The sequence below is a fragment of the Stegodyphus dumicola genome, chromosome 6 (genome assembly GCF_044657685.1).
Source record: "Stegodyphus dumicola isolate Sdum_Otavi_A_Nest chromosome 6, ASM4465768v1".
NCBI lineage: Eukaryota > Metazoa > Arthropoda > Arachnida > Araneae > Eresidae > Stegodyphus > Stegodyphus dumicola.
Window position 1 is genome coordinate 9890121 of NC_140773.1, and position 24377 is coordinate 9914497.

At 31.8% G+C, this 24377-nt stretch overlaps 2 protein-coding genes and 1 long non-coding RNA gene across 4 annotated transcripts in view; 1 reads left to right on the forward strand and 2 right to left on the reverse strand.

Moving 5' to 3' along the window:
• LOC118191347 (ankyrin repeat domain-containing protein 16-like) overlaps positions 1-18978 on the forward strand; it is a 40034-nt gene extending 21056 nt beyond the window's left edge. For both annotated transcript variants that reach the window (XM_035362148.2, XM_085818091.1), the window contains 3 exons: positions 11098-11256; positions 12911-12989; positions 18665-18978. In XM_035362148.2, the coding sequence (XP_035218039.1) occupies positions 11098-11256; positions 12911-12989; positions 18665-18735 (309 nt within the window). In that variant the 3' untranslated portion in view covers positions 18736-18978. The remainder of the gene's footprint in view (positions 1-11097; positions 11257-12910; positions 12990-18664) is intronic.
• The window catches only part of LOC146996668 (uncharacterized), a 74498-nt gene continuing 67173 nt past the window's right edge, over positions 17053-24377 (reverse strand). The window contains exon 2 of the long non-coding RNA XR_015041571.1: positions 17053-17203. This is a non-coding gene — a long non-coding RNA (uncharacterized LOC146996668). The remainder of the gene's footprint in view (positions 17204-24377) is intronic.
• On the reverse strand, positions 18439-19923 carry LOC118191348 (uncharacterized). Its single transcript, XM_035362149.2, has one exon. The coding sequence runs from the start codon at positions 19595-19597 to the stop codon at positions 18962-18964; it is 636 nt and encodes a 211-aa protein (XP_035218040.1). The 5' UTR covers positions 19598-19923; the 3' UTR covers positions 18439-18961.

Below are 24377 nucleotides of genomic sequence, written 5' to 3' on the forward strand. Positions count from 1 at the left end.
CTAAAATCGTAATAACTTCTCTGCATTGCGTCATTTCGAGATCACTCTATGGCCCGCGCAGCTCTGATGACGTAATAATTGTGAACTGAAACTGCCATTGTAAACCAAAACTTTTCTCTGTGCCGTACTTCCATCCTTCATAACTACGCACTTCAGCTTTTGCTCTCTACTGTGCTAAGATGTAATTTCGCTGGCTTGCTTTCTATCTCAACAATATCAAAAATGTAAATCTTCTGTGGAAAGGCACGACTAGAGTGCCAAGTGATTGTGGCCACAAATATCAGTTGCAAATAAAAATGGAATTAAAACTGCCTCAACTGCCAAGTTCTTTAGAAATTACCAAGTTAGCATTACTAGCATACTACGCAATCAAAATCTTCTTCAATATGGGTCTAATCATGCATCGACAGTGTTCCATCTTTTCCTTTGCTTTTATTATGACATATATATATACAGTGTGGAATATTTTTCATGACATCTTTAAATAAATATATATGCGCATACACCTTGAAATATGTCCAAGAAATGAAAGCAGTGTTTTAAAAGGAAAAGATTCCATGTGTAAAAAAAAGTATCAGGGGTAGTTTGTTATTTTAATCAAGAAAATATTTCATTCTTATCACAGTTTTGGTGTTTTGGAACAAAATTCTTGGTCATTGGAGAGTTAAAATATTCTATGCAAGGTGGCAGTTAGGCTGAATATTTCAAAACAGGTAATATCTGCTCCCTAGACAATACAAAGGCATTGAAATTGTTGCTAGAAACATGGAGATTGCAGAAGGAAAAGGATTGGTTTCTGCCCATGATTGGTCACTTAAATAATTTTGTGCATCTCCAAATCAGATGATGGTGGTTCAGTGGGTTTACTAATTTTAACACTTTTACATTTTAAACAATATTTTAATTACTATATACAGAGTGTATTCTTAGGCCGCCGCCTTCAACATGAACAAACTTTATTCTCTCAACTAAGCGAGCAACAGCGCCCTCTAGCCTTTTTCTTCAAATTACACAATACTCCCCACCTGAACTCGGTGGAGAGTTCATCTTTCAATAATATATTCTAGAATATTCAATTAATATTTCGACAATAAATCCTGGAGAAATGGTTAAATATAACAAACATGCATACATTAAATGATACCTATCAGCAAGGTCAGGAGAATCAAACCTAAAAATACAAAATACAAACATTAGTTAAGTTCCATATTATATAACAATTGTATAGGCCTTTTTAAGGTACCAGTAGGTGTTTTAATTATGCAAGATCTTATTTTACCATCTCTGCCTGGCATTAATTCCAAAATTTTACCTATTGTCCAAAGATTTCTGGGATGTTTGTCGTCATGAATCAAGACAATATCGTTGATTTTAACCTGAGATGCGTTAGAGTGTGGAGGACAAATATTGGCAGATCTCAGATTAAAAAGATACTCTGATCTCCAACGCTTCCAAAAATGATTTAAAATATCTTGATGGTATTTATATCGTTTAATAATTGAATTTCTTGACCCAATCAAATTATTTGATGTTATTTTATTAGCAGGCAGAGATAGCAATCGTCTACCAACCAGAAAATGAGAGGGTGTTAGTGGAGAAGGTTCATTGGGATCGGTAAACACGTAGGTAATTGGTCTACAATTAATCATTGCCTCAATTTCAATGAGCACTGTTTCAAGCTCTTTCACAGTAAGGGATGATCGACCAATAATTTTTCGCAAACTGGATTTTATGGTTCGTACCATACGCTCCCAAAACCCTCCCCACCATGGACCCCTCTCAATAATAAATTTCCAATTTATGCCTCTAGCAGAAAATAATTCTTTCACAGATGAATCACTCAAAGTTTTAAAAATATGTTTTAGTTCTTTATCAGCTCTTTTAAAAGTCTTGGCATTATCGGAGTACACGGTGGTACACAGTCCTCGGCGAGCTAAAAATCTTCAGAAAGCTAGCAAAAAACTTTCAGTGCTGAGATCAGTTACTATCTCTATATGTAAGGCACGAGTGACCGCACACGTTAACAACAGCATGTAAACTTTATCTTGCCTGTCTTTCGTAAAAAATGGACCGGCGAAGTCCAACCCGGTCACAGCAAATGGAGGCGACTCTTGAATTCTGTCTGGAGGAAGTGAAGCGATATCCTGTACCCCAGGACGAGCACTATATCGTTTGCATATCACACATTTTCTGATGATAGTCTTAACACGCTGTCTTCCCTTAATGATCCAATATTTGTCTCTGATCTGAGTTAGTGTCGAATTAACTCCAGCATGGAATACCCTTTCATGCGAGTCCATGATGATCAACTCGGTAAACTTGCATTTTGAGGGTAATAGAATAGGATGTTTTAAATTCTCGTGACAGTCTGCAAATTGAATGCGACCTTTCAACCGAAGAATTCCCTCCTCATCAAGCCTTGGATTAAGGGAGTAGATGGAAGAATCGAGAATTGATTTTTTATTTGATAACTTAATTATTTCCGCTTGATATGATTCTCGTTGCGTAATTTTTACCCAATAATGTTCAGCTGCTTTAATCTCAAAAGCACTTAAAGGTCCATTCTCTGTAGACCTTTTCCGAAGCCTCCCAATAAATCTAAATACATAGGCAGTAATTCGAAGTAATTTTCCTAAAGAACTGAATTTTTCTATATGCAAATTTGGGGATTCATTGTTAATTACAGGTGCAGTCAGAATAATACTTTTCCTTAACTCCAACGATTCTGAATTTGGTTGTAATTTCTTTTGTTTCGAAAAACTTTCAGTAGGAAAACGTAACCAGTGTGGCCCATGCCACCACAGATCATTCTTAACTAGTGACTCAGCACTAATTCCTCGAGTTAGTAAATCGGAAGGATTTTGTTTCCCTTCGCAATGGTTCCACAATTTTTTGTTGCATATACTCTGTATTTCTGTAACACGATTGGCGATAAATGGTTTCCAATTATTTGGCGAACCTTTAATCCAAGTAATGGCGATTTCGGAATCACTCCAAAAATAAACATCCTCAATTAAATCACCAAACAATTTTTTCAAATATTTATACATTCGAGCAGCCACGAGTGCTCCCATTAACTCTAAACGAGGAAGCGTGATTGATCTTAAAGGTGCAACTCTGCATTTCGACATGATAAAGGAAGTTTTAATTTTAGAATCACTCGTACAATATCTGAAATATGCGATGGCCCCATATGCTTTAGGACTAGCGTCCGAAAATAGGTGAAGGCTTATATTCATTGGATCATTATCAAAGAAATTTCGCTGTATCGATATTTCAGTTAAATCATTAAGTTCCTCCCGCCAAATGTTGAATTTGTCCTTAATCTCTGCAGGAAGGACCTCATCCCAGTCAGAACCGGAACACCAGATTTCTTGCATAATAATTTTTGCCCGAATAACAAAGGGTGCAATAAATCCAAATGGATCGTATATTTGGGCGATGCTTTGCAAAAGTTTCCTTTTTGTAGCAAAATCGTTTCCAGCAGAAAAGTCAATTAAATTTTTTTAATTTAACTTTATATTGTCTTCAATGGAATTCCAAATCATGCCTAAGAAATTCGATTCACTAGTTAATTTGTTGTCTGATTCCTTAATCCCATCTGAGACCCATAAATCGTTTAATGCTTTAGAATTAGTTCTTAATTTTCTGAAATTCATCCCAGCATCCTTAAATATATTAACCGCATCTACAGATAACCGATATGCATCTTCAACTGTTCCTGCTCCAAAATATAGGTCATCGACATAGACAGAAGAATTTAACATTTGGAAACTGTCCGGCATTTTATCTTTATATTTTCGAATGTGATATTTTATAGTGGCGGCCAAAATGAAAGGAGATATAGTCAAACCGAAAGCTACGCGACACATTTGCATAATCTTAAAGGAGTCATTATTTTCATTAAACCAAAGAAATTTTAGAAATTTTCTATCACCTTCAGCAATTCCTATCATCAAAAAGGCTTTTTCAACGTCTCCACAAAACGCTATCTTAAACTTACGAAAATTTAACATAATGTCTAGTATATTTGGATTTAGATTAGGTCCCGATTCAAGGCAGTCATTTAACGAATTCGTGTCCTCTGTCCTTGAGCTAGCATCGTACACAATTCTTACCTTAGTAGTTTCACTAGGTCGTATCACTGCTCGGTGCGGCATAAAATATCCCAAATTTGTATCATTATTTGGACATTCCTCCACAATTCCTTCTAATATCTGGTTCTCAATTATATTTTTATATTCCTGAAAAATCTCCGGAGTTTTACTTAGTTTATTGTGAAGGTTTGCGAATCGTTTCTTAGCTACCTCAAAATTATTTCCTAGATTATTCGGACTGTATTTCCAGATTAAATTTGCTTCATATCTTCCGTTTTTAAACTGCAAATTTCTTTCAAACTGGTCTACTATTTCGCAGTCAATATCGGAATAATCATCAGAATCATTAATTCCCATATGTTCTAATTCCCAAAAACCTTTTAAATCTTTCAACACAACAGTGTTTGTCATTACCGCTAAATTTTCAGAACAATTTTTGTTTGTTTTATTTTTTTCGATTCCTGCGGCAACCCAACCAAACACAGAACTGACTGCGTACAACCCTTCAGATATTTTAATTCTTTCAGAATAAACTACATTCCAGAATTCATCCCCTCCAATTAATATCTCAACATCTATGTTATTTTTTCTTGCACAATCGGCGATCTGCAACCCCATATGCTCCATGAAGTCTGCAATTTGTTTACTAGGCACACTGATGGACGCCGAGGAAATAACATCCGAGATCAAACATTCAATTTTTATTTTATTATTTTGTTTCCAATTCTGAATTTCGATTTCAATGACTGATAGGAATGATTCATTGCCTTCGTCGCACCAAATGAATAAACAGAAAGTCTTTCATAACGGATTGGAGTAAGTTTTAAATGGTCGGCCAACTTTTTCGTTATAAAGGATCTGTGACTGCCTTGATCAAGAATTAATCTAGTTAATTTTGATTTACACTTAGAACAAGCATAAACTGTACAAGTTTGTAATAATATTTCCCTGGCATTACAGTCATTATTATTATCACCTTGAGGAACAGAAGCAATCAATTTTAAGTTTTGAACTTTATTTCTTTCCTCAGAATTCAAAGTCAGAGATTCAGTTGCATTTTCGGAATAACCTTGTTCCGAATTTTTGTTTACAAGGGATTTATTAGTACAAATCGATTCATTGTGATACATACCGCCACATTTATTACATTTAGTTTTATTTCTGCACCTTTTTGATGTATGGAATTTTTTAAAACAAGAATAGCAGCGGTTTTCGGATCTTAGTTTCTTTAATTTATCAGAAACATTCACTTCGCATTTAAATGACTCGTGCAAATTATCACAAAAGATGCATTTTTGGTTAACTGCAGTATGAAATGCAGCCGTGGGTGTATTTTTTACATAGTTTCTAGTTTCATATTTTGATTGATCGACTTGCGGAGGCACAGGATTTTTCCTTTCGCTTAATACTAGATTTGAAACTTCCCTGCATTCTATTTCCGTTTTAATAAATTGTGTTAATTCCGAAACTTCAACTTTATCTTTCGATCCTCTTTGCCGATTAAATTCCAAAACTAAATCGTCTGGAATTAATTTTAATAATATTGGAATTAATAAATGTCCATATGAGCCAGAAGTTACTTCTAAAGTTTCCAAATTACGAATCGAAACTTCTAATTCGTCATATAATTTACGTAAAGCCTTTACGTTAGCAGAATTTTTAACGGCTTCTAAATTGAGAATTTTATTCATGAATGAATTAATGATCAGGTCTTTTCGACCATATCTGTCCTTTAGTAATGCTACACAACTATCATAATTACTTTCTGTTAACTCAAAGCCTGACACAACATTCGAAGCTTGTCCCGTTAAGAATGTTTTTAAGTATACAAATTTTTGTATTTTTGAAAGCATTTCGTTTTTATGTATCGAATTTTCGAAACTATTCCAAAATTCATTCCATTGTTTGGGGTCTCCCCAAAATTTATCAATCATTAATTTTGGTAATTTCAGCGTACTACTCCCACTAGAACTGGAACTTACATGCAAAATTCCGTTACCACTAGACTGGTTTAAATCAGAACTTTGGGGATTCCTTGCTGGCGGTACTGCGGTAACCGCACCTAGAAACTGCTTAATTTGACTACAAGCAATTATACATTTGTCACTGTATTCTTCGCTTATACTATAATCTTCTTCAATTAAGTTAACATCAATTAACTCTTGTATTTCATCATCAAGCGTTCTCAAATTATTTTTCTTTTCGGTTAATAATTCAAACAATTCTCGTAATTCTTTAATCAAATTTTCCTCCCCTTCAATTTTTAATTTATCTTCAATCACTTTAATTAACCTAGTAACAGACGATCTCAATGTGAAACGTTTACGTTTCAATCTATCTAACTTTTCTTCCATTTTATTTAATTTAAATACACCCACGACAGCAATAATAAATACTTACTAATGTACTACAAATAATCACTAAATAATTAATTTAAGATTTCCCTACCTTTATTTGGAATTCCATTGTCACTTGAATATGAAATATCCATTGAAATCGAAACACTTGGATCGAACACCTAAAATCTTCACAAAGCCTTAATTCCTTACGCCGATGCACCATAATAATTATTTTGTGCATCTCCAAATCAGATGATGGTGGTTCAGTGGGTTTACTAATTTTAACACTTTCACATTTTAAACAATATTTTAATTACTATATACAGAGCGTATTCTTAGGCCGCCGCCTTCAACATGAACAAACTTTATTCTCTCAACTAAGTGAGCAACAGCGCCCTCTAGCCTTTTTCTTCAAATTACACAACAGTCACAAAAAGAACTTGATTTCTAGTCAACTGAGTTAAGAGCATAAACCACCTGTAGAACATTTGTATCAGGGCAAACTGTATGTAGAAAACTTAATAAAAAGACCTTAATGCAAAAATAAATAAGTAAATAAAAGAAAAGGCAAATACTTTTCATTTCATTGACCACATAATAACAGAAAGCCTACTTAAATTAGTGCAGAAAACACCAGAGCTGGAATCTACAACAATAGGGTTACATTCAGCTTAGTGGCAAACTGTGGTTCCGCATAACATCTTATTCTGAACCTCTGAGAAAAGCCAGAAACATGAGATATCTCTCCAACATACGAGAAAGTGATTATTAAGGAAATGCTAACTATTAACATATAACTTTCCCCACAGAATAAATATATATTTTGTAATACATAAAAAATTATGTAATTTCTTTATAACCACTTACAGATCATTAATGAGGACGTTTAAGTAGTGAGATGAACAATATACATATTCTGTATTTGGCTGAATAGCTTTTATCTTTTGCTGAGGACCATTATACATATGACTCAAATAACTTAAGTACCATCATATCCTTGTCCATAACCCATTTTAATTGAAATTTTGTCTTCATTTAAGAAATTGAGAATGAGTTTTTTGAATAATCGTTTGCAGCATATAAGCTAAGAAATGTTTCTTTAATTTTAAAATTTATGAATTCTGAATTTTCATTTCTTGCAGTATTAACATGTCTTAAAATGATGTTCATTTGATCTGTCTTTGATATAGATTGAGTAGCATCTAATAATAAAAAATAAATAAAGGATCCGTATATCTGGTACAGTAAAATTTATTCTACATTATGAACAGCACACTGAATAAATTCATTTTGGAATGTAGTGCTAAAATATCTCCACATCTTGCTGGCATTTTTAAAGCTTATTTCATAACGTTGTCATATTTACTTAGCAATTCAACTTGCGATAAAAGAACTCCCATTATAATTAGTGTTTCTATCTTTACTATGCCCACAAAAAGCGAATGCATATTTTGACAGCATAAGTGTTCTAAAACCATTTTTCAAAAATTTTCTTTATATCGAATTCGTTCTTCAAGGCCTTTATCAATAGTCAGATTTTTCCCCATGTTTTATATACAAAGCTTGCCTCTAAATGGGATTTAAAGAACACTGAGTATTAGTTCTTGCCATTAAAATTTTCCTATTTCTAATACCTAAATGCCAGCTACTATCAGAATTAGAAAACAACTAACAAGCTTTGCAGAATGCAGCTTCTGTTAATTTAGCATAATGAAACCAGTGTTGTGGCACTTGTCTGTACTTCATCGTGGATGTATGATACACTGCACTAAAATGCCTGCTTCCTTGTTTAATGTCTTTTGGGAAAGAAGCCATGTAAGTCTTCTCATGTCATAAATAGTATTTTTTTTACATAATTATCTGTATCTACTGATGTGCACATGTCTGTTTCCTCTGTATGCTTACTAGCAGAGGTGCCAAGAATATAATTTATTTTTTGTTCAGGCTGTTTAACCTTACTGGCAGAGATGATAACTACTGAAGAATCTTTTTTTTGGGTATGATATTTTAATAGCAAAGTTGTCTAATTTTAAGAGTTTTTCAATTATTTATTTATTTATTATTGTCTAATTTTGTGCCCTTTTGCTTTCTTCTGCTTTTTCTTTCTTTTCTTTACATTTTTGGGCTGCTTTCTTTTGTTTTTCCTTATCCATGTTAACTAATAATACATATAGTATTTTGTTAGGTGTCATAATTATTTTAATCTTTCTTACCTTCAGATTTCATTTTCCAGCCAACAGCTAATAAAACAATTCTTAAGAGTCTGCAGAATTAAATATAGTACACAGACTACTAGGGGCATTTAGTTGCTCTTGTTGCCTCTTTCCTCAAATGTGCATGTGCAATCTAACCCAAATTAGCCTTTTTGGTTTGTCATAATGTTTTGCTATGCTTTAATACCTTTTTATGCTCAAATATAAAAAACACAGTACAAACAAATACAAAATTATTATCCCCAACTAAACAGGCTAGATGTTTTGGTTAGATTATTGTTCATGCGCATTTTATGACAGTTCTACTATACTGCAAACAGGTCGATGCATGTAATCAAAAGAATTCATTATGCAGCACTGAAATTAAGAACAAATAAATAGACTGCTGTTGCATTCAATTTTGTTTCTAATTTTTATGTTATTCAATCTGTGTTATGTTTCTAATATTTATGTTTATGAAATATCAAAGATGATATAAAAAAACTTTTCAATTAATAACGTAATTTATTCACAGAATTTAAAATCAAACCCATATGTATAAAATATCAAAGATGGAATTGGCAACAAATTTATTAATTTATTATTACTTTTCGAATATGCCAAAAATAAAAAAGTAGTGGTTCCTTAAACATGTGAGCCCTTAGGCAATGCCTAATCTAGCCAATCTATAGCTATGCCACTGGACAGACATTCCAGACATTTTATTATTATATGGATGGAGCAAAACATATGCAGTAAGCCTGAAAGTCTTTGACACAAATTTGGTGAAATTATGGCATGGGCAAACATTATTTTGAAAGACTACCCATTTTTATCACTCTAACTATGAATGCTAAAATAAACAGTGATCAAATTCATGATCCTATGTCAAGTTATTTAGGGATGTAACTGGTAATAGCCTCCTCATAATAGACAATAATGCTTGTTCTCATCATGCTCTACTAGTGAGCAATTATCTTGAATATGAAACAATCTAGAGATACAGCCCACATGTTTTCCAGATTTAAATCTCATAGAACATATGTGGATGCCCTAAGATGCTGACTAAATCACTGCAGCCTTCATCTGAACTTGCACCCTGTGGGAACCCCTAAGTGCTCTTCATCATAAGACTACTGGGATTAATGGACAATTTGAAAAAATTGCCATAAAGTATGCATTTTACTCAGGGATGACCCCCACATCTTATTAATTTGTTTTTCTATGTATCACTGAAGAGACATAACACTGATATTTCCCAACCCCAATTTATGTCACATTTCCTATATTCTTATTTAAATTTAATTTTTGCAGAAATAGGCAGTTCTGCATCTTGAAGATACACAGTGCGTGGCAAAACAATGATATCGTTCAAGTTCCTTATTTTTAGCAGCAAAATTATTCAAATTACCTTAGGTTTTACAGCTGTTCCTTTAAATTTTTCCCACTAGTATAGAATGTATTTCTTATTTTTTACACTGTCTGGAGTTTTTATTGAAGTCTCATTTACACTCAGTTACAGTTATTATTTAATCTGTTAGCAATTCAAAATCAGCTTAATCAGGTCATCTGCTAACACTGAGGATATGAATGAATTATCAGTTTCACATTATTCCCTTTACTTTTGTGTAGCTCCATACATCTTAGCCCTACGTACTCCATCTATCTGAGCCCTTGAAGTAAGCAACAACATTTCAGAACATATATTCTGTTTATAAATTGGCATTAACCTGAAATTTTTGGCATGTAGTTGACTGAAATTATGTGAATGGCAAAATGATATCTTGTTTTACAGAGAAATATGTGTTACAGATCCTGATGGTATATTTTTTAAATATTAACATACTATTTAAGTTAAGAAACTTTTTCCTATAAAGAATGCACATTTTTAAAGATTATTCTTAATGATGCTTAAAAAATAAAAGACACTGTAAGACTTTAATGAAATTATTTAATTTGGGGGAAAAGTTTTATAATTATTCACTTGTTTAGTTTTCATAATGATTACAAATATTATTATTTTCTGGAAATTCATGACTTTTTTTTTTTATTAAATTTGGTGAGTCAATTAAATAAATTAATTTTTTTGTATTATTTATTAATTATATGTAATATTTTTTCAAATTATGAAACTAAATCGGTTTATATGAGGTTTACCTAACTGCATTTTATCATCAGCAGTACAGTTACTTCTGCTTGTGAGATGTAGAGTAATATTTTTGACCAAGAACACTTAAACTATGCTTTCATTGGATGATTTCTTAATTTTCTAATTTGGGAACAAATATTATTTACTATACCTCTGATTTAAAATTTATGTCTACTAACATTCAAAATGTTCTTTTTTTATTCATTTTCTTTTTCCATATTTGGGTGTGTAAATATGCAAATGATCTTTTATTACAATTTTAAAAATTTGAAATAATTTTATCTTGATTAATGCGCTAATAAAAAATATTTTTCTTTTAGGCTTCCTTTGACAAAACTGATTGTTTCTTACGAACTGTTCTCCACCTTGCAGCTGAAGCTGGAAATTTAAATTCTATTCAATATTTTGTAAAACACAAAAACATGCATGTTAATTGCCAAACACTGGATGGTCTCACTCCTCTTCATTATGCTGCTAAAGTTAGTTTTATTTAAATAAATTTAACAAGTGTTACATCCTAAGTAAATCTATAGATGTTTTGTAATGTTACTTACATATGAGGAATTCCATGTCTGAAGAAGGAATTGCAACCAAACTTAAATTAATAGTTGTGAAGATTTTCTGAAGATTTTCAGGACTTTAACAGCTGAAATGTTTTAAAATAAATTCTGTATTTTCTGATTATCTATATCTCCTTCTCCCTCCATAAAGGCAAGAACTCGTTGGAAACTAATTTTTCGCTAAGTTAATCTGTGAAAAACAGCTTAGCAGCACACTAAGAATCACATAAAAGAGCAATGATTCACTAAAATCAACAAAGCTAGAAATATCCCTAGTAACCTATTACCTTTTTTAAGAAATCCTTACATGATTTTTTTTTTTCTACCGGTCCTCTGTTCCTGTACATAGTGATCTATTTCCAGTTAACATCAAAGCATTGCACAAATTCCATTGCTTGCAAATTTCAATTGATAAAATTTGATTGTTTAAATATACAACTACTTGGAATGTGAATTTTTGCATTCTATACTGTTGGGTAAAGAGCCATATTTTTGAAGAATTGTAATGCTTTCTTTTTCATAAGTCAGCAAACTTCTACAGTCCCATTCATTAGAAGAGGGAAAAAGTATATTCAATTAAATATAAACACTAATCAGAAAAATGACCATCAAATTGAAAGTCGAAATCCGCATTAGTGTGCTGTAGGAACACACATACCTGGGTTGCCACACAAATACATTTTGTAATGTCATGGCTTGCCTATTTTGGTGACATAGTACATTGACTCATGAATACATTTCAGGTGGGTCTGAATAATTTGAAAGAACCAAAAATTCTTTGATCTACTTAAATCAAAAAATGGTCCAGTTTATTTTCAGCCAAATTCATTAGCTGAAGCATTAAATATCGATGAATATATAATTCTGAATTTAATGATTTTGTTCAAGAGTTGTAAATTATTCCAGTGAACATTAATATTAATAATAATAGATGTAGTAACACAAAAATTTTCAGTCTTAATTTATCACCAGTATCATGTAATTTTAGTATCATTTATGTATATAAAGCACTTTTATGAGGATTTTAATTCATCATTCAACAGAACTATTAAAAAAAAATAAAAGTCTTGATTGAAATTTCTGCCTTCATACAAGAGTCTATTTTTTTTTTTTTTTTTTTTTTTTAATATTTAACGTAAAATTAATTCATTCTTTTTAATCTGCATGAATCTTAGTTATTTTAAGTCCTAATTTTAATTGCTCCTGTAGCATAACTCTTGTGTTGTGAAATATAATTTCATTCCAAAATGTTTTTGCAGTACTTTTTTGTTTTGTTTGTTTTTATTTGATTTTCTCATATTTAATGTTAATTTTATATTAACTGATTTCTGATTGTTAAATTCCATATCAGAGTATTTTTAATTTATTTCTTATCTATCCAAATGAATTAAATATTTATGAATATGAATATTTTAAATTATTATTTACCATTTGTTAAAATTTCATTAAATTTCACTGAATAGTTTTTGAGGATTCATTTTGAACCTTGTGTATATGTAAAGTTAACCTTGTAACATTGTATACTTTATAGTACTAGCATCATACATAAATGATATTTCTTTTCATTTAAAAGGAAAAGCAGGGTGAATGTGTAAAGTTGTTGTTGCAATTAGGAGCTGATTGCACTTTAAAAGATAAAAATGAACGTACAGGTATTTGTTCTTTTGCATTCTGTGTCCTTTTCTGAGTCTAAAACATATTTCAGTTTAGTTTTTATTTTGTTTATATGTGAGCATTTAAAACTATCATTGTATTATTTAGTAAAAAGTTTTTGTGCATTTTTTGTTAGAAACATTCAAACTGAATTAATGATTCATTTAAACTGAATTCATAAATACGTTCAGAAGTCAAACAACAAAAATCAGCATTGTATTTTCAAAATGACTTCTGAATTAGAATTTGTTCGGTGTGTTATTGTGTCTTAATCATAAATACGTGTCCAAAACATAAAGATGAACATCATTATACAAAGATATCGCTACATAATCAACTTCTCATGATTTGCATGATTAATACACACAATAAAAAGCCAGTGAATATGCTAATTTCCAATTTTTGCACTTATGGATTTTATGAGAACTCAAAAACAGGTGAGAAGGAAATGAATGCTACTAGTGAACTGCATTTATCAGAAATTCTTAGCATGAAAGAATTAATCTATTAATATTAAAATAGTCATGTTTTAAAGACATTGTTTTGTTCATACAGTATGTGGAAGCTTTGGAAGCTTTACAATCACGAGAGTTGTAAAGGACTTTGGAATTGCACAGAAGTGTGTCTGTGTGATTCCAAACTACTGGTGTTTCCCGGTTTAGATGCAGTGCATTTGGAAGATGAAGAGCGTATTTAGTATTAGGAACTGATGCTACGTGGTCAGCCAACTTGATTACCTCTGTAACAATAAAAGAAGAAGGATATTCTGCCAATCTGTGACTATATGTTTGAAGGCCAATCATCTATTCAGAGATCAGTATAAAAGGTTTTTGAAATGGTGTCAGATCTACTGAAATTGGATGCAGCAATAAATGTCTTGCAGTCTTGTAAAAGTTGATTCAGTTTGAAATCAGATTGCAAGCATCAATTCATGTGGCATGAAAAGAGTAAAGATTACTAACTGTAAAGTATGCAAGAAAAGTATCACTGTTGTGGTATTGGGATAATGATGTGGCATTATGATTGATTGGTATTCATGTCTCATAGAACCAGAGATGTAAGAAATCTCCTGGAGAAGAAAGATATGTATTCAATTGACTGGCCTCTATTTTCTCCAAATTTCATCTTCAATAAGTGTGTATAGGATATTAAGAATCATAGTTCACAGTTCTTTGCTGGAAAATATATTGAGGCCTAATCCATGTTGTGAAGAAGGAATAAAATGGTCTGCCATGGGATTTCCTAAATTGCTTGGTCGTGCACATGCCATGGCACTATGATTGCTGCATCAGTGTTCAATATGAGCAAGTTTTCCTTTCAGAAATCGGATTGCCTAGACTTTGATAAATACGTTTCATCCGTCCTTCACCTATTACCACTGTATTTGTAATTTCTGTGCAAAAGACTTACTGTCATTGTTTTGATTTGCTATTTGGAACAATTTATTGGTTATTATCTTCCATTATACTGGGAAATAAATAGCTTGCTATATTTGTTTCCATTCATTTGCAATTTCTGTACACATGCAATTGCATCACTTATCCTTAAATTTTTTATATTTTTGTAACTTGAGGTTAAGATGATATATTTTATTCTATGTGCATTGCTATGAATATAAGTCTGTCTTTACAGTATACCAAAGTTAGTAAAATATAAAATACCAAATTTTCAACACATTTTTGACATGTTTGCTGTAAGTCTTTTGTAGGTGCATGATGTGATATTACCATAATTAAGTAACCATGTTCCAGCACATGGTGAAGTGTATGTTAATACTTTGTTTTCATGTTAGTCAGCATTAGCATTGTGTCTTAGGCTTGATTAGTTGTATAGGCACGGTAATAAATCTAATGAAGTCAACTTTTTTTTTTTGTTTTGTTTGTTTGTTTTTGATTTCACATTTTACACTTAATTTTTTTTTCAAATTAAAAAAAAAAAGTATGAGCGAACGCAAATGATAATTTGCCAAGGTCATCTAATCCTAAATGAGCAAGATATGATAAAAAAAGTCCTTTAATAGATAATGAAGAAATTTCAATGCAACAAGAATCTGTTGATATAGAAAATATAATTTGGAAAAATGAGTTTAACATCTATGAAGTCTCATAAATTAGGGAAGAGGGATCTGATAAATTTGTGCAAATCTGCCTTTGCGGCAAATGCATTAAGTTGTAATTTTCGTACTGCTAAAGAAAGATATTTTTTACCATGCACTTTTGTAAAATAAATGGTAGTTGCTTGCATTAATTTTTTTTTAAATTGTTAAAAAATCATAGTGCAATAGAATATTATTACTGTGTATCTTGTATAAATACAAATAAGAATATTTAGAATATGATTGAACTAGATATAAAATGTTAGGTAGGTAGGTAGTGGTGAATTTTCTGTTGCAAAAGTTCTGGGATTATGTGCAACGAATACATGTTGGATATGCCATTACAAATTCAGTAAAGGCATACTTTTAATATAGACACAAGTTTAAATCAACACCATAAAAAGTGATAAAATGGTAAATGTTGAGGTAATGATATATACGAAGCAGGAGTAAAGTCAGAAACATGAGATACATTAAAATGTATGTTATTAAGATAAAAATAAAACGTGTACAAAATCAAATTAAATAATAAAAACCTGTCTCATTCAGGTACTGAAACAAGTTGTCATTTGCCTCTTTTCCGATTATACGGTCAAGAGGCAAGTCACAGTTGCTAAAATGCTTCAATCCTAAATATAGAAAGACTTGATTTTATGCATGAAAGGAAGAGATTGTGTACCCTGTTTTAAACGTATTAAGACATTTTGGACCACAGTATCTGCTTGCACATACCTACATATCAAATGCATACAAAACCTTGTTGTATTCCATTCTAGTTATGACTTTCAGATTGAAGGTTCTCATGTTTCATTCAGCTGCGTCTTAAAAAAATTTAAAAGGTAGCTTTGTGCATTCTGAAGGAAATTGTCTAATTCACTGAAATAGTTTTTTAATGCTAGGTGTTCATTTTATGTTGTGCATGTTTGGATATTTTCCAATTAACACATAGCTGACTATGATTGCTTTTTGCCCTCCACTTTTTGTGAGATATATATTGATATCATGTAAATTACAGTACAAATTTATTATAATTTTTAGAATGTAAAAATGCCATGAAATTCTAAGAGAGGAAAATTTTTACATGGGATATAGTAGTCATTTAATACTGGCTATGAATTTCTTGTTCTCCAAGATTGAGAGATATGGCTTATGTAAACTTGCTCTTCATGTTGCATCCATGCTAGTTTGATTATGGTTATGAATAAGATATTTTAAGTTGCTAACTCTATTAGTAATTAAAATTAATGTATATTCTATACATTAGTTCTGTGTTCTATCATTAATTCTATGTAAAATATTATAATTTAAAAATATTCATTTATAGAAGTTTTATCAAGCATAAATTTATTTATTTATTATAAAATAATATTTGTAAGTTATAGCAAGTAATGTTAACTTAACATGCTAACCAAATCACAAAAGTACATTAAGGAATATGTAAAAATTTCTTATAAAATTATAGCATTATAATGTTTCAAGATGTGAGTTAAAATTCTTAAAGAAAAAAAAGTGTGAGTAATAAAGCTTTCTTCCCTCATTTGGGTGTTATATATAATTTATTAAGCATAACTTCTTGAGGTCTTAGATTGTAAATTTTGATGTATTTAACTGCTTTTTTTTTTTTTTACCCTTCTAGATTTGAATTATATGAAATCTTTAGCTTATAGGATTTTGTGTTTTCTTTACACATGTATATAGTTTATATCAGCTTTCATTTCAAATCAGTGAATGGTGTATTTCCAATGTATGCTTTCATCATTTGAACTTCAGCATAGTAAGAGGATGCTACAGATATAAAAGATGTGCTCATGCATTGTATTCACTTAATAATTTTTAATACATTTGTGCAGTCTGTTTCATTCGTACTAGGGAATAATAGAAGTAAAATAATAAAGAATCCTTTTATGATTGAAATTAACATATGCTTTTACTATGATTTATTTATGTTTAAAAATATGTGCTATCACTTAAGATAAAATCTAATTTATTTAGGAATGTTTTCCAAATAGTGTAAGTTAATTATTCAGAATGGAAACAGGTTTTTTTACTTTTAGAGATTATTTTTTATACATGCTTCTTCTTCAGTTTGATCAGTAAATGTTCTCTTTCATAGATATCCTAAAACAAAAAACTGAAGTAGATATTTTTAATCAATAAAACTGAGTAATAATATATATTATACCATAATCACTTTTCTCTTTAAAAAAAGAAAGAAAGAAAAAGAAAAAAAAATCGTGCATGCTTTTTTTTTTCTAATAATTTATGACATGATCATTCACATTTCTTCTCTAAAAATACTTTTAAAAATCATCTCGAATGATTTTTTTTCTAAAAATAATTTGTTTCACTGCATTTTAAATTGAAATAAAATTGTCTAATACATTTAATAATTTTTATCTGACTGTATTCTCTTTGATTAAAAAAATTTTCAGTTTTCTGCTTCATAATGTACCAAATGATAAATTGAAACCTGGTTTATGGTATATCGAATTATTAATTTTATCTCTTTTTAATAACTGCAAGTATATTTTTATGTGAAGTTATCCTGGAAAAGAAGCATTTATTGTATTCATTTAGTGTAGTTGTAAATTTAAAAAGAATTTAGTTATTATTCTAATAAAATGGCAGTAATTTGTATTATTTCCAAATAATAAATTCCACAGTATTAATATCACTAACATCCTATACATGTAACCTCCAAATAATAAATTCCACAGTATTAATATCACTAACATCCTATACATGTAACCTGTTAGATTTAATTGGAGAATGAGGAGTAAAAAAATTCCACAATACAAAATAATGAAATTCTATTAATAATGAGAAATATCTCCAGAAAGTTAAGAATTTTTATTCTGTAAAATATTATTCATAGTTCTGTTGAAATCATAAATCATGATTTTCTTTACGAAATTTTAGATTGATAACAGGAGAATTAAAAAATAGCTTATGCTTTTACAAACATTTCTTAGAAAATAAACTAAGATGTTTTTGTTTATATATTATTATTAATAATTTAAATTATAATAATTAAAAAGAAACTACACATTGAGATATTTAATTTAAGATTTGTCTAAATGATTTCTGTTATATTTAATTAACTGGGTATTTTTAAGATTTATAAAGACTAATCTTGAATATAGAATTTTTTTTACAACTATGTAAATATTAATTACAAGCAAAGCTTCCCTTTAACATTTTACTAATAAAGGTTTTCAAGAGTATTTCCCATACATTACATTTTAGTGAATTAAGTATTTAAGACAGTGTGATGTTAAAAATATTGCAGAATTTCATTTGTAAGTAATTCAAAATAATTGTGAATGAAAATTTATCAAGTAGAATAGGAAAAATTATGTAATTGCATTAGTTTATTATAGACAGAAAATGAAAGCTTTTATGTTATATTTTTACCTATTACAATACTTAGCAGTGCATCATATGCTAACATTACTAAAAAATAAGCTTATTTTAATAATATCTATTTTTATACATGTATTAACTGGAATTGTTAGCACTGTTTATACATGTTTCCATATATACCATATACAAGTATATTATTCCCCTCTTCTGTTTTAGCTGCAGCGTTTGGATGTAAAGAAGAAATTAATGCTTTTTTTGGAAGGTACCTGACTGATACCAACTACTGAATCTTCTGTTTAATATGATTGCAAAATCGTATCCATTTACATTCTTCTTCATAAAAAGGAAATACTAACCTGTTTACCATGTTGTGGACAACGGTGATATCAGTTTGAAACTGTACATTCTTGACTCATAGGGAAAATGTTGATTTTTACAGATTTACCATCACTCATTGTTTTGTTTACATTTAATAAAAAGTTATTTTTATGTCAGTCAAGTCAATAAAAAGTTTTATTCCTTTTCCAGTTCATTTTTATCTTGTGTACTGCTTTGATCAGATACTATAGGACTATTTGTTGTGTCCGGTCTACCGAAGGGAAAACCGCTGCCAAATACATTCCAGAAATCGCTAGTTAAGAACGGATTCTTCGACATTTGTTCTTGGAGAGCTTTAATCTGCTCACGCATCTCATCGATTTGCTCAAAAAAAGTCTCTAGTCCTTTCTGGATTTCCGTTTTTAACGTAGTATTGTCGAATGATAAATTTTGAACAAAGAGATCATTGAAAGCTTTATCCGCTGTGCTGCAGATGCCATCATCAACGTCCGTCGAACTTTCTGTGAACACTTTTCCCTGGTATAAAAACTGATTGTCAGGTGAGCAGGCAAACCATGGCGATCCATTTTTTGTACAGTTAGTACCATCGGAATCTGATGCGCAGAAAACGCGGTAATAGCCAGACGGATCTTCAAAGGTTATTGCCAACATAGTCATTCCAGCCCCATCTTGGGGATATTTCATATTATTGCACCACTGTATCATTTGGTTTAGACATTGTTCCTTATCTTTCGGTATCGTAACTTCTTTATCTTGAGCATCTGAAGTCGATAAGCAAACAAAAATTGCGAGCACAAAATACGTAAGCATTGTGAACGATGCGCTTGACTATGATGGCGCTTGACTATGATGGCCTTAAAGCACTCTGTGTCTTTTCCACTGTAATGCAGTATTTCCTCGATAGTATTAACTCCCCAAATCAGATATTTTCTAGGTAGCAAAAGCCGGCTGGGAACTTTTCTAAACACGTGCCGGTAAAAAACGCATTATATACGCAACATACTGACGTCAGTACCTGACCATGAATATTTGCTTCATCTTTTTTTTCTTTTGGCTCAGTCATCCGCTTTCACTGATATGTCGCAATATCACTAATAACGAGTTTCCAGAAGGACAAAAAGTCGCACTGCTAAAGGTATACGTGAATAAAATAAGAATTAAATCATGCGGAAAGAACGTTCTGTGGAAAAGCTGCGTATTTCTCTATTGTGTTTCTAGCCTAAAATACGCACATGTGTTTCTTTTGAACACGTGTTCCATCAACAGGTGATTGTCATGAAAGAATGATTATTTCAAAATTTGGAGTATAGAAGAAATAAAATAAAAAATGCGAACGTTCGAATCTGTGCAAGCGCATCTCCGTAGCTCATGGTGACTTAATAAATTCATCTTGCGGGACATTTACGGCAGAACAGTTATTATTCGTGTTAAAAATACCGTGACGAAGTGGCCCTTTCATCGGTTAATGTAAATCGAGTATGACGTTTTTTAACATGTATTTTTTATTCAGTCATCAATCAAAAACGTAACCTTTTCGGTCAGTCTTTTCGTGAACAATTGTAGAACTTTTGCTACTGTGTGTAAGCGAACTTGTTGAATCAGTGACACCAGAATTAGCCATCTTGATTTTTTTTTTTTTTTTTTAACTTATTTATTCTCAGTAACATTTTGATGAGAAATATCTTCAAGGTGTTGTTATTCTTATTTCGGTTTTTGATAAAAACGCCTGAACAGTACGTAGAGATTATTTCCAATAGATGGTAGTTAAGATGTTTTATCTTAATTAATATAAAATTTCTTTGCTTCTCACAGAATTTTAAAAAAGCGTATTATCTGACTTCATGACAATATAGTATTGTTTTATGTCTTAAATGTCATTTGGAAAGTAGCTTTCTTACAAAAGATCGACTGCAATTTTCTAATATGTATCCACTATTATTTGCATCTAAAATAAATTCTATTAATTTTGACGCAGTTTTTGTAGTAAAGTACAGACTGCAAGCCTCTACATGCAGTGGCGGATTTATGAAGTGTTGGGGTGCCGCTCATGAATTTTTCAGAAGCCCCTTTTTCTTTAAATATGCATGAGTTTCAGTTTTAAAGAATAATGTATGATCTGGGAGCCACCTGGAGCATCAGGTTGTTCGACATGCGCGACCCCATAAATTAACTTCTGCATCACTATATGCATTTGCCGTCCGATCTCTTACGAGTTCAAAATTCTGCTACCCTGCACCTCCCTAAATTCTAAAAATTTCGTCGCTTCTAAATTCTGCTGCCCAGTATCTCCCTTAAATTCTAAAAATTTTATCCTTAAATTTTGCAGTTCGTTATTTATCTAAATTGTAAACAATTTGCTACGAGGCGGACCACCCCGGCGCTGGCCCCGGAACTGTATATATGTGAGATATAAAAGTAAATTACCAACTTAAGCAATAGCCCTTTTAATTTGGTTATGACGCCTTCTTGTCATTGAATCATACTTCTGGAATTGAAGTGCATCATCCCAAAAGTAATCCGTCTATGTAATCATACCTGCAATGTCATGAAATAACAGTTAATTAAATAATTGTGTGTTATAAATACCACTGCCACTAACGGCGCATCCCGTTTTTTCTTCTTCGCTCGCTGCTGCTTAGCCTCTGCTAGTCCATTTGGCTAAAAAGTGTAATCAGTATAAAATTGTATGATGCATCCATATTGATGATGTGTAATGAAAAAGAATATTTTTCTTAAAAATTATGTTATAAGGAATAAAATTATTACGGCTATGTCTGTCGTCAAGTGTCATTTTTTTGATTGCGCAGTAATACCTCTCCAAGTTATTACAACGCAAAGAGCTATTCTCCAGTCATTCCATTACGTATATATGAGATAAAAAATATATAAATCAAAATTCTAACTTAGGTTATTTGTAACTCTCTTGGCTTTCCAATTTATTTATTCATTTGTCCGTAAAAATAGTAATTGTTTAATAAACAACAAAAATAATTAAAGATAATAAATGTCTCTAACCTACGTCATCGTTGTCATATGATTCTTACATAACGTTCCAGCTAATAATAATTTCCAATTTCGGAACCGAAACTTATAATTAGCCAATGGGAATAAATCTTAGTAAAGTTCAAATTCCAGTTCTATAAATCGTATACACTGACTACCAATAAGTATTTGGACACCTATGCAAATGACGATATTTGCGGTCCTAAGGTACGCCACGGACTCCGCCGGTATATATCGTGTAGGAAACAACATTGGCTTTAGTCGCATGCAAGATGCCTCGCAGTTCAGAGCTCTCTGATTTCGAGAAAGGTATAATTATCGGGTATCATAAATGTGGCCGATCCTTAAGAGACATAGCTAGTGATCTGAAGTACCCAAAATCGACAGTGGCCTATGTGATTAAGAAGTGGAAGGTGAGCAGTGATTGTTGGAATGTGCCCCGAGTCGGCAGACCAACGAAACTGGGAGATAGAGACCGACGAGTGCTGTTCAGAGAAATTCGGAAAAACCGCACCCAACCGATAGCCCTCATCCGCGAGACGTTTCAACAGGCATCCAGGAGTATCGTTTCAATGAATACCATCCGTAAGGAAGCACATATGCTTGGTTTTCTTGGTCGTGCTGCTGCATACAAGCCTTTGATCACAAAGTCCAACCGCGCTGCTCAGTTAATGTGGTGCAAAGCACATCGAAATTGGACCGTAGATCAGTGGAAACGGGTTCTTTGGAGTGATGAATCAAGGTTCACCCTTTACCGTTCGGATGGCAGGGTCTGGGTCTGGCGTCTACCTGGAGGGCGTCTCCTGCCAGAATGCATTTGCCAACAGTCAAGTTCGGCGAAGGTGGAGTTATGGTCTGGGGGTGTTTCTCCTGGTATGGGCTGGGACCCTTGGTCCCCATTCATGGTAAGCTCAACTCCGATGCCTACTGCACTATTTTAGATGACAATGGGCTTCCTACGTTGTGGCAGTTTTACGGGTTGGACCCCTGTTCCTTTCAGGACGACAATGCCATTTGTCATGTTTCGACGTTAACCAAGGCTTGGTATGGTGCTAATGGAGTTCATCGAATGGACTGGCCTGCCCAGAGTCCAGACCTGAACCCTATCGAGAACTCTGGGACGAGTTGCATCCCCGAATTCAGGGGTGCACTACCCGTGCAAAATCGAGGAAGGAACTTCTGTGTCTTCTCCAAGCCGAGTGGAAGAAAATACCACTAGCTGTCATACAAAGACTTGTGGAAAGTATGCCCCGGAGGGTCCACGCTGTAATTACCTCTCGTGGAGGCTCTACCATCTATTGATTTTGAATAAAGTTAGTTTTTCTTTTCTATCACAGGTGTCCAAATACTTATTGGTAGTCAGTGTATGATGTGCAAAGCATGAAATTGATACCTATATTTTGCGTTCTAATTTTAAAATATCTATTATTTATGATATATTCATAGGTAATTGTATCGTATATGCACTAAATTGTATGATATATCTGGAAAATTCTTTTGTTTTCTGGTGTCTCAATCATAGTAAAATAATTGCTTCGGAACGAATAATTTAAATCTTTCGTTTAAAAGAGGAACCAGGGAAGACTACATAAATTTCGTGAGGCGTGTATCTAATACAAAATAAAGTCATATAACTAAACTATATTTAAAAAGGTATGAATTCTTCCCTTATCCACTTCATTATTGCATATGAATACCAATCTTTTTGGAGAAAAGGCGTATGAACAGCTGAAATAGAATAATTAGTTTTCTCTATTTCATTTTGCCGAAAACAAAAACATTTGCGTAACTAAGATGCAAAATCGAAATTTTTCAAAACAACAAAGATTCAGCAACATAAACCCTCTGTGAAATAACTTTTTATGTTGATTTAGCTTATCGATCAACATTTAAATATTTTAATGCATTTGAGGAAACGCATATTGCAGCTGTGGACAAAGTGAAGTTATTTAACATGACAATCACCTAACCGCAACAGCGAATTTATCATATGGCTGCTAATATGTAGTTCATAATATGCAGTTAATGTTCCTTCATTTTTCTGTGCTCAGTAAATTTTAATTCTGGGAACTGCATTTTCTAAAATTTGAATTTCCTCTTAGTTGATTTATTAAAAGCTGAATTCCTCTTGAAAAATGTTAATATCATTGCAAGCATTTTTTATTCTGAGCAATCGAGTGCCAATAGTATTTAGAATAGTATTTTTTTTTTTTTTTTCGAAATATTAGAGTGCCCGTTAATGAGTTTAATACTATTGAAATTAAATTATCTTTTGTCATAAATTTTGATTTTTTTGTAGTCTAAAATATGCAAATTTAAGTAATTAATATTTTCTTGCTATTGGTTCGTCTTGTTAAGCATTAGGCAAGAGGGTCGCTATTAATTTTTCAGTTTTTTTATAGTCATTATTTCCTAAAATGTCGTCAACGCATCTGAAAATAAATGAAAAGTAAGCCCAATTTCTTGACTAACATCTTTTTTGGAATTAAAAATCTTTAGTAAAAATGTAAAGTTTACAAGAGAGCAGGACATGAATATGAGCCCATCGGGATTCCTGTGGTATTTTTATGCTTAAAAATAGTATTTT

Excerpts from the sequence above, each read along its gene's own strand:
- LOC118191348 (XM_035362149.2), bottom strand. The coding sequence starts at position 19,597 with ATGCTTACGTATTTTGTGCTCGCAATTTTTGTTTGCTTATCGACTTCA.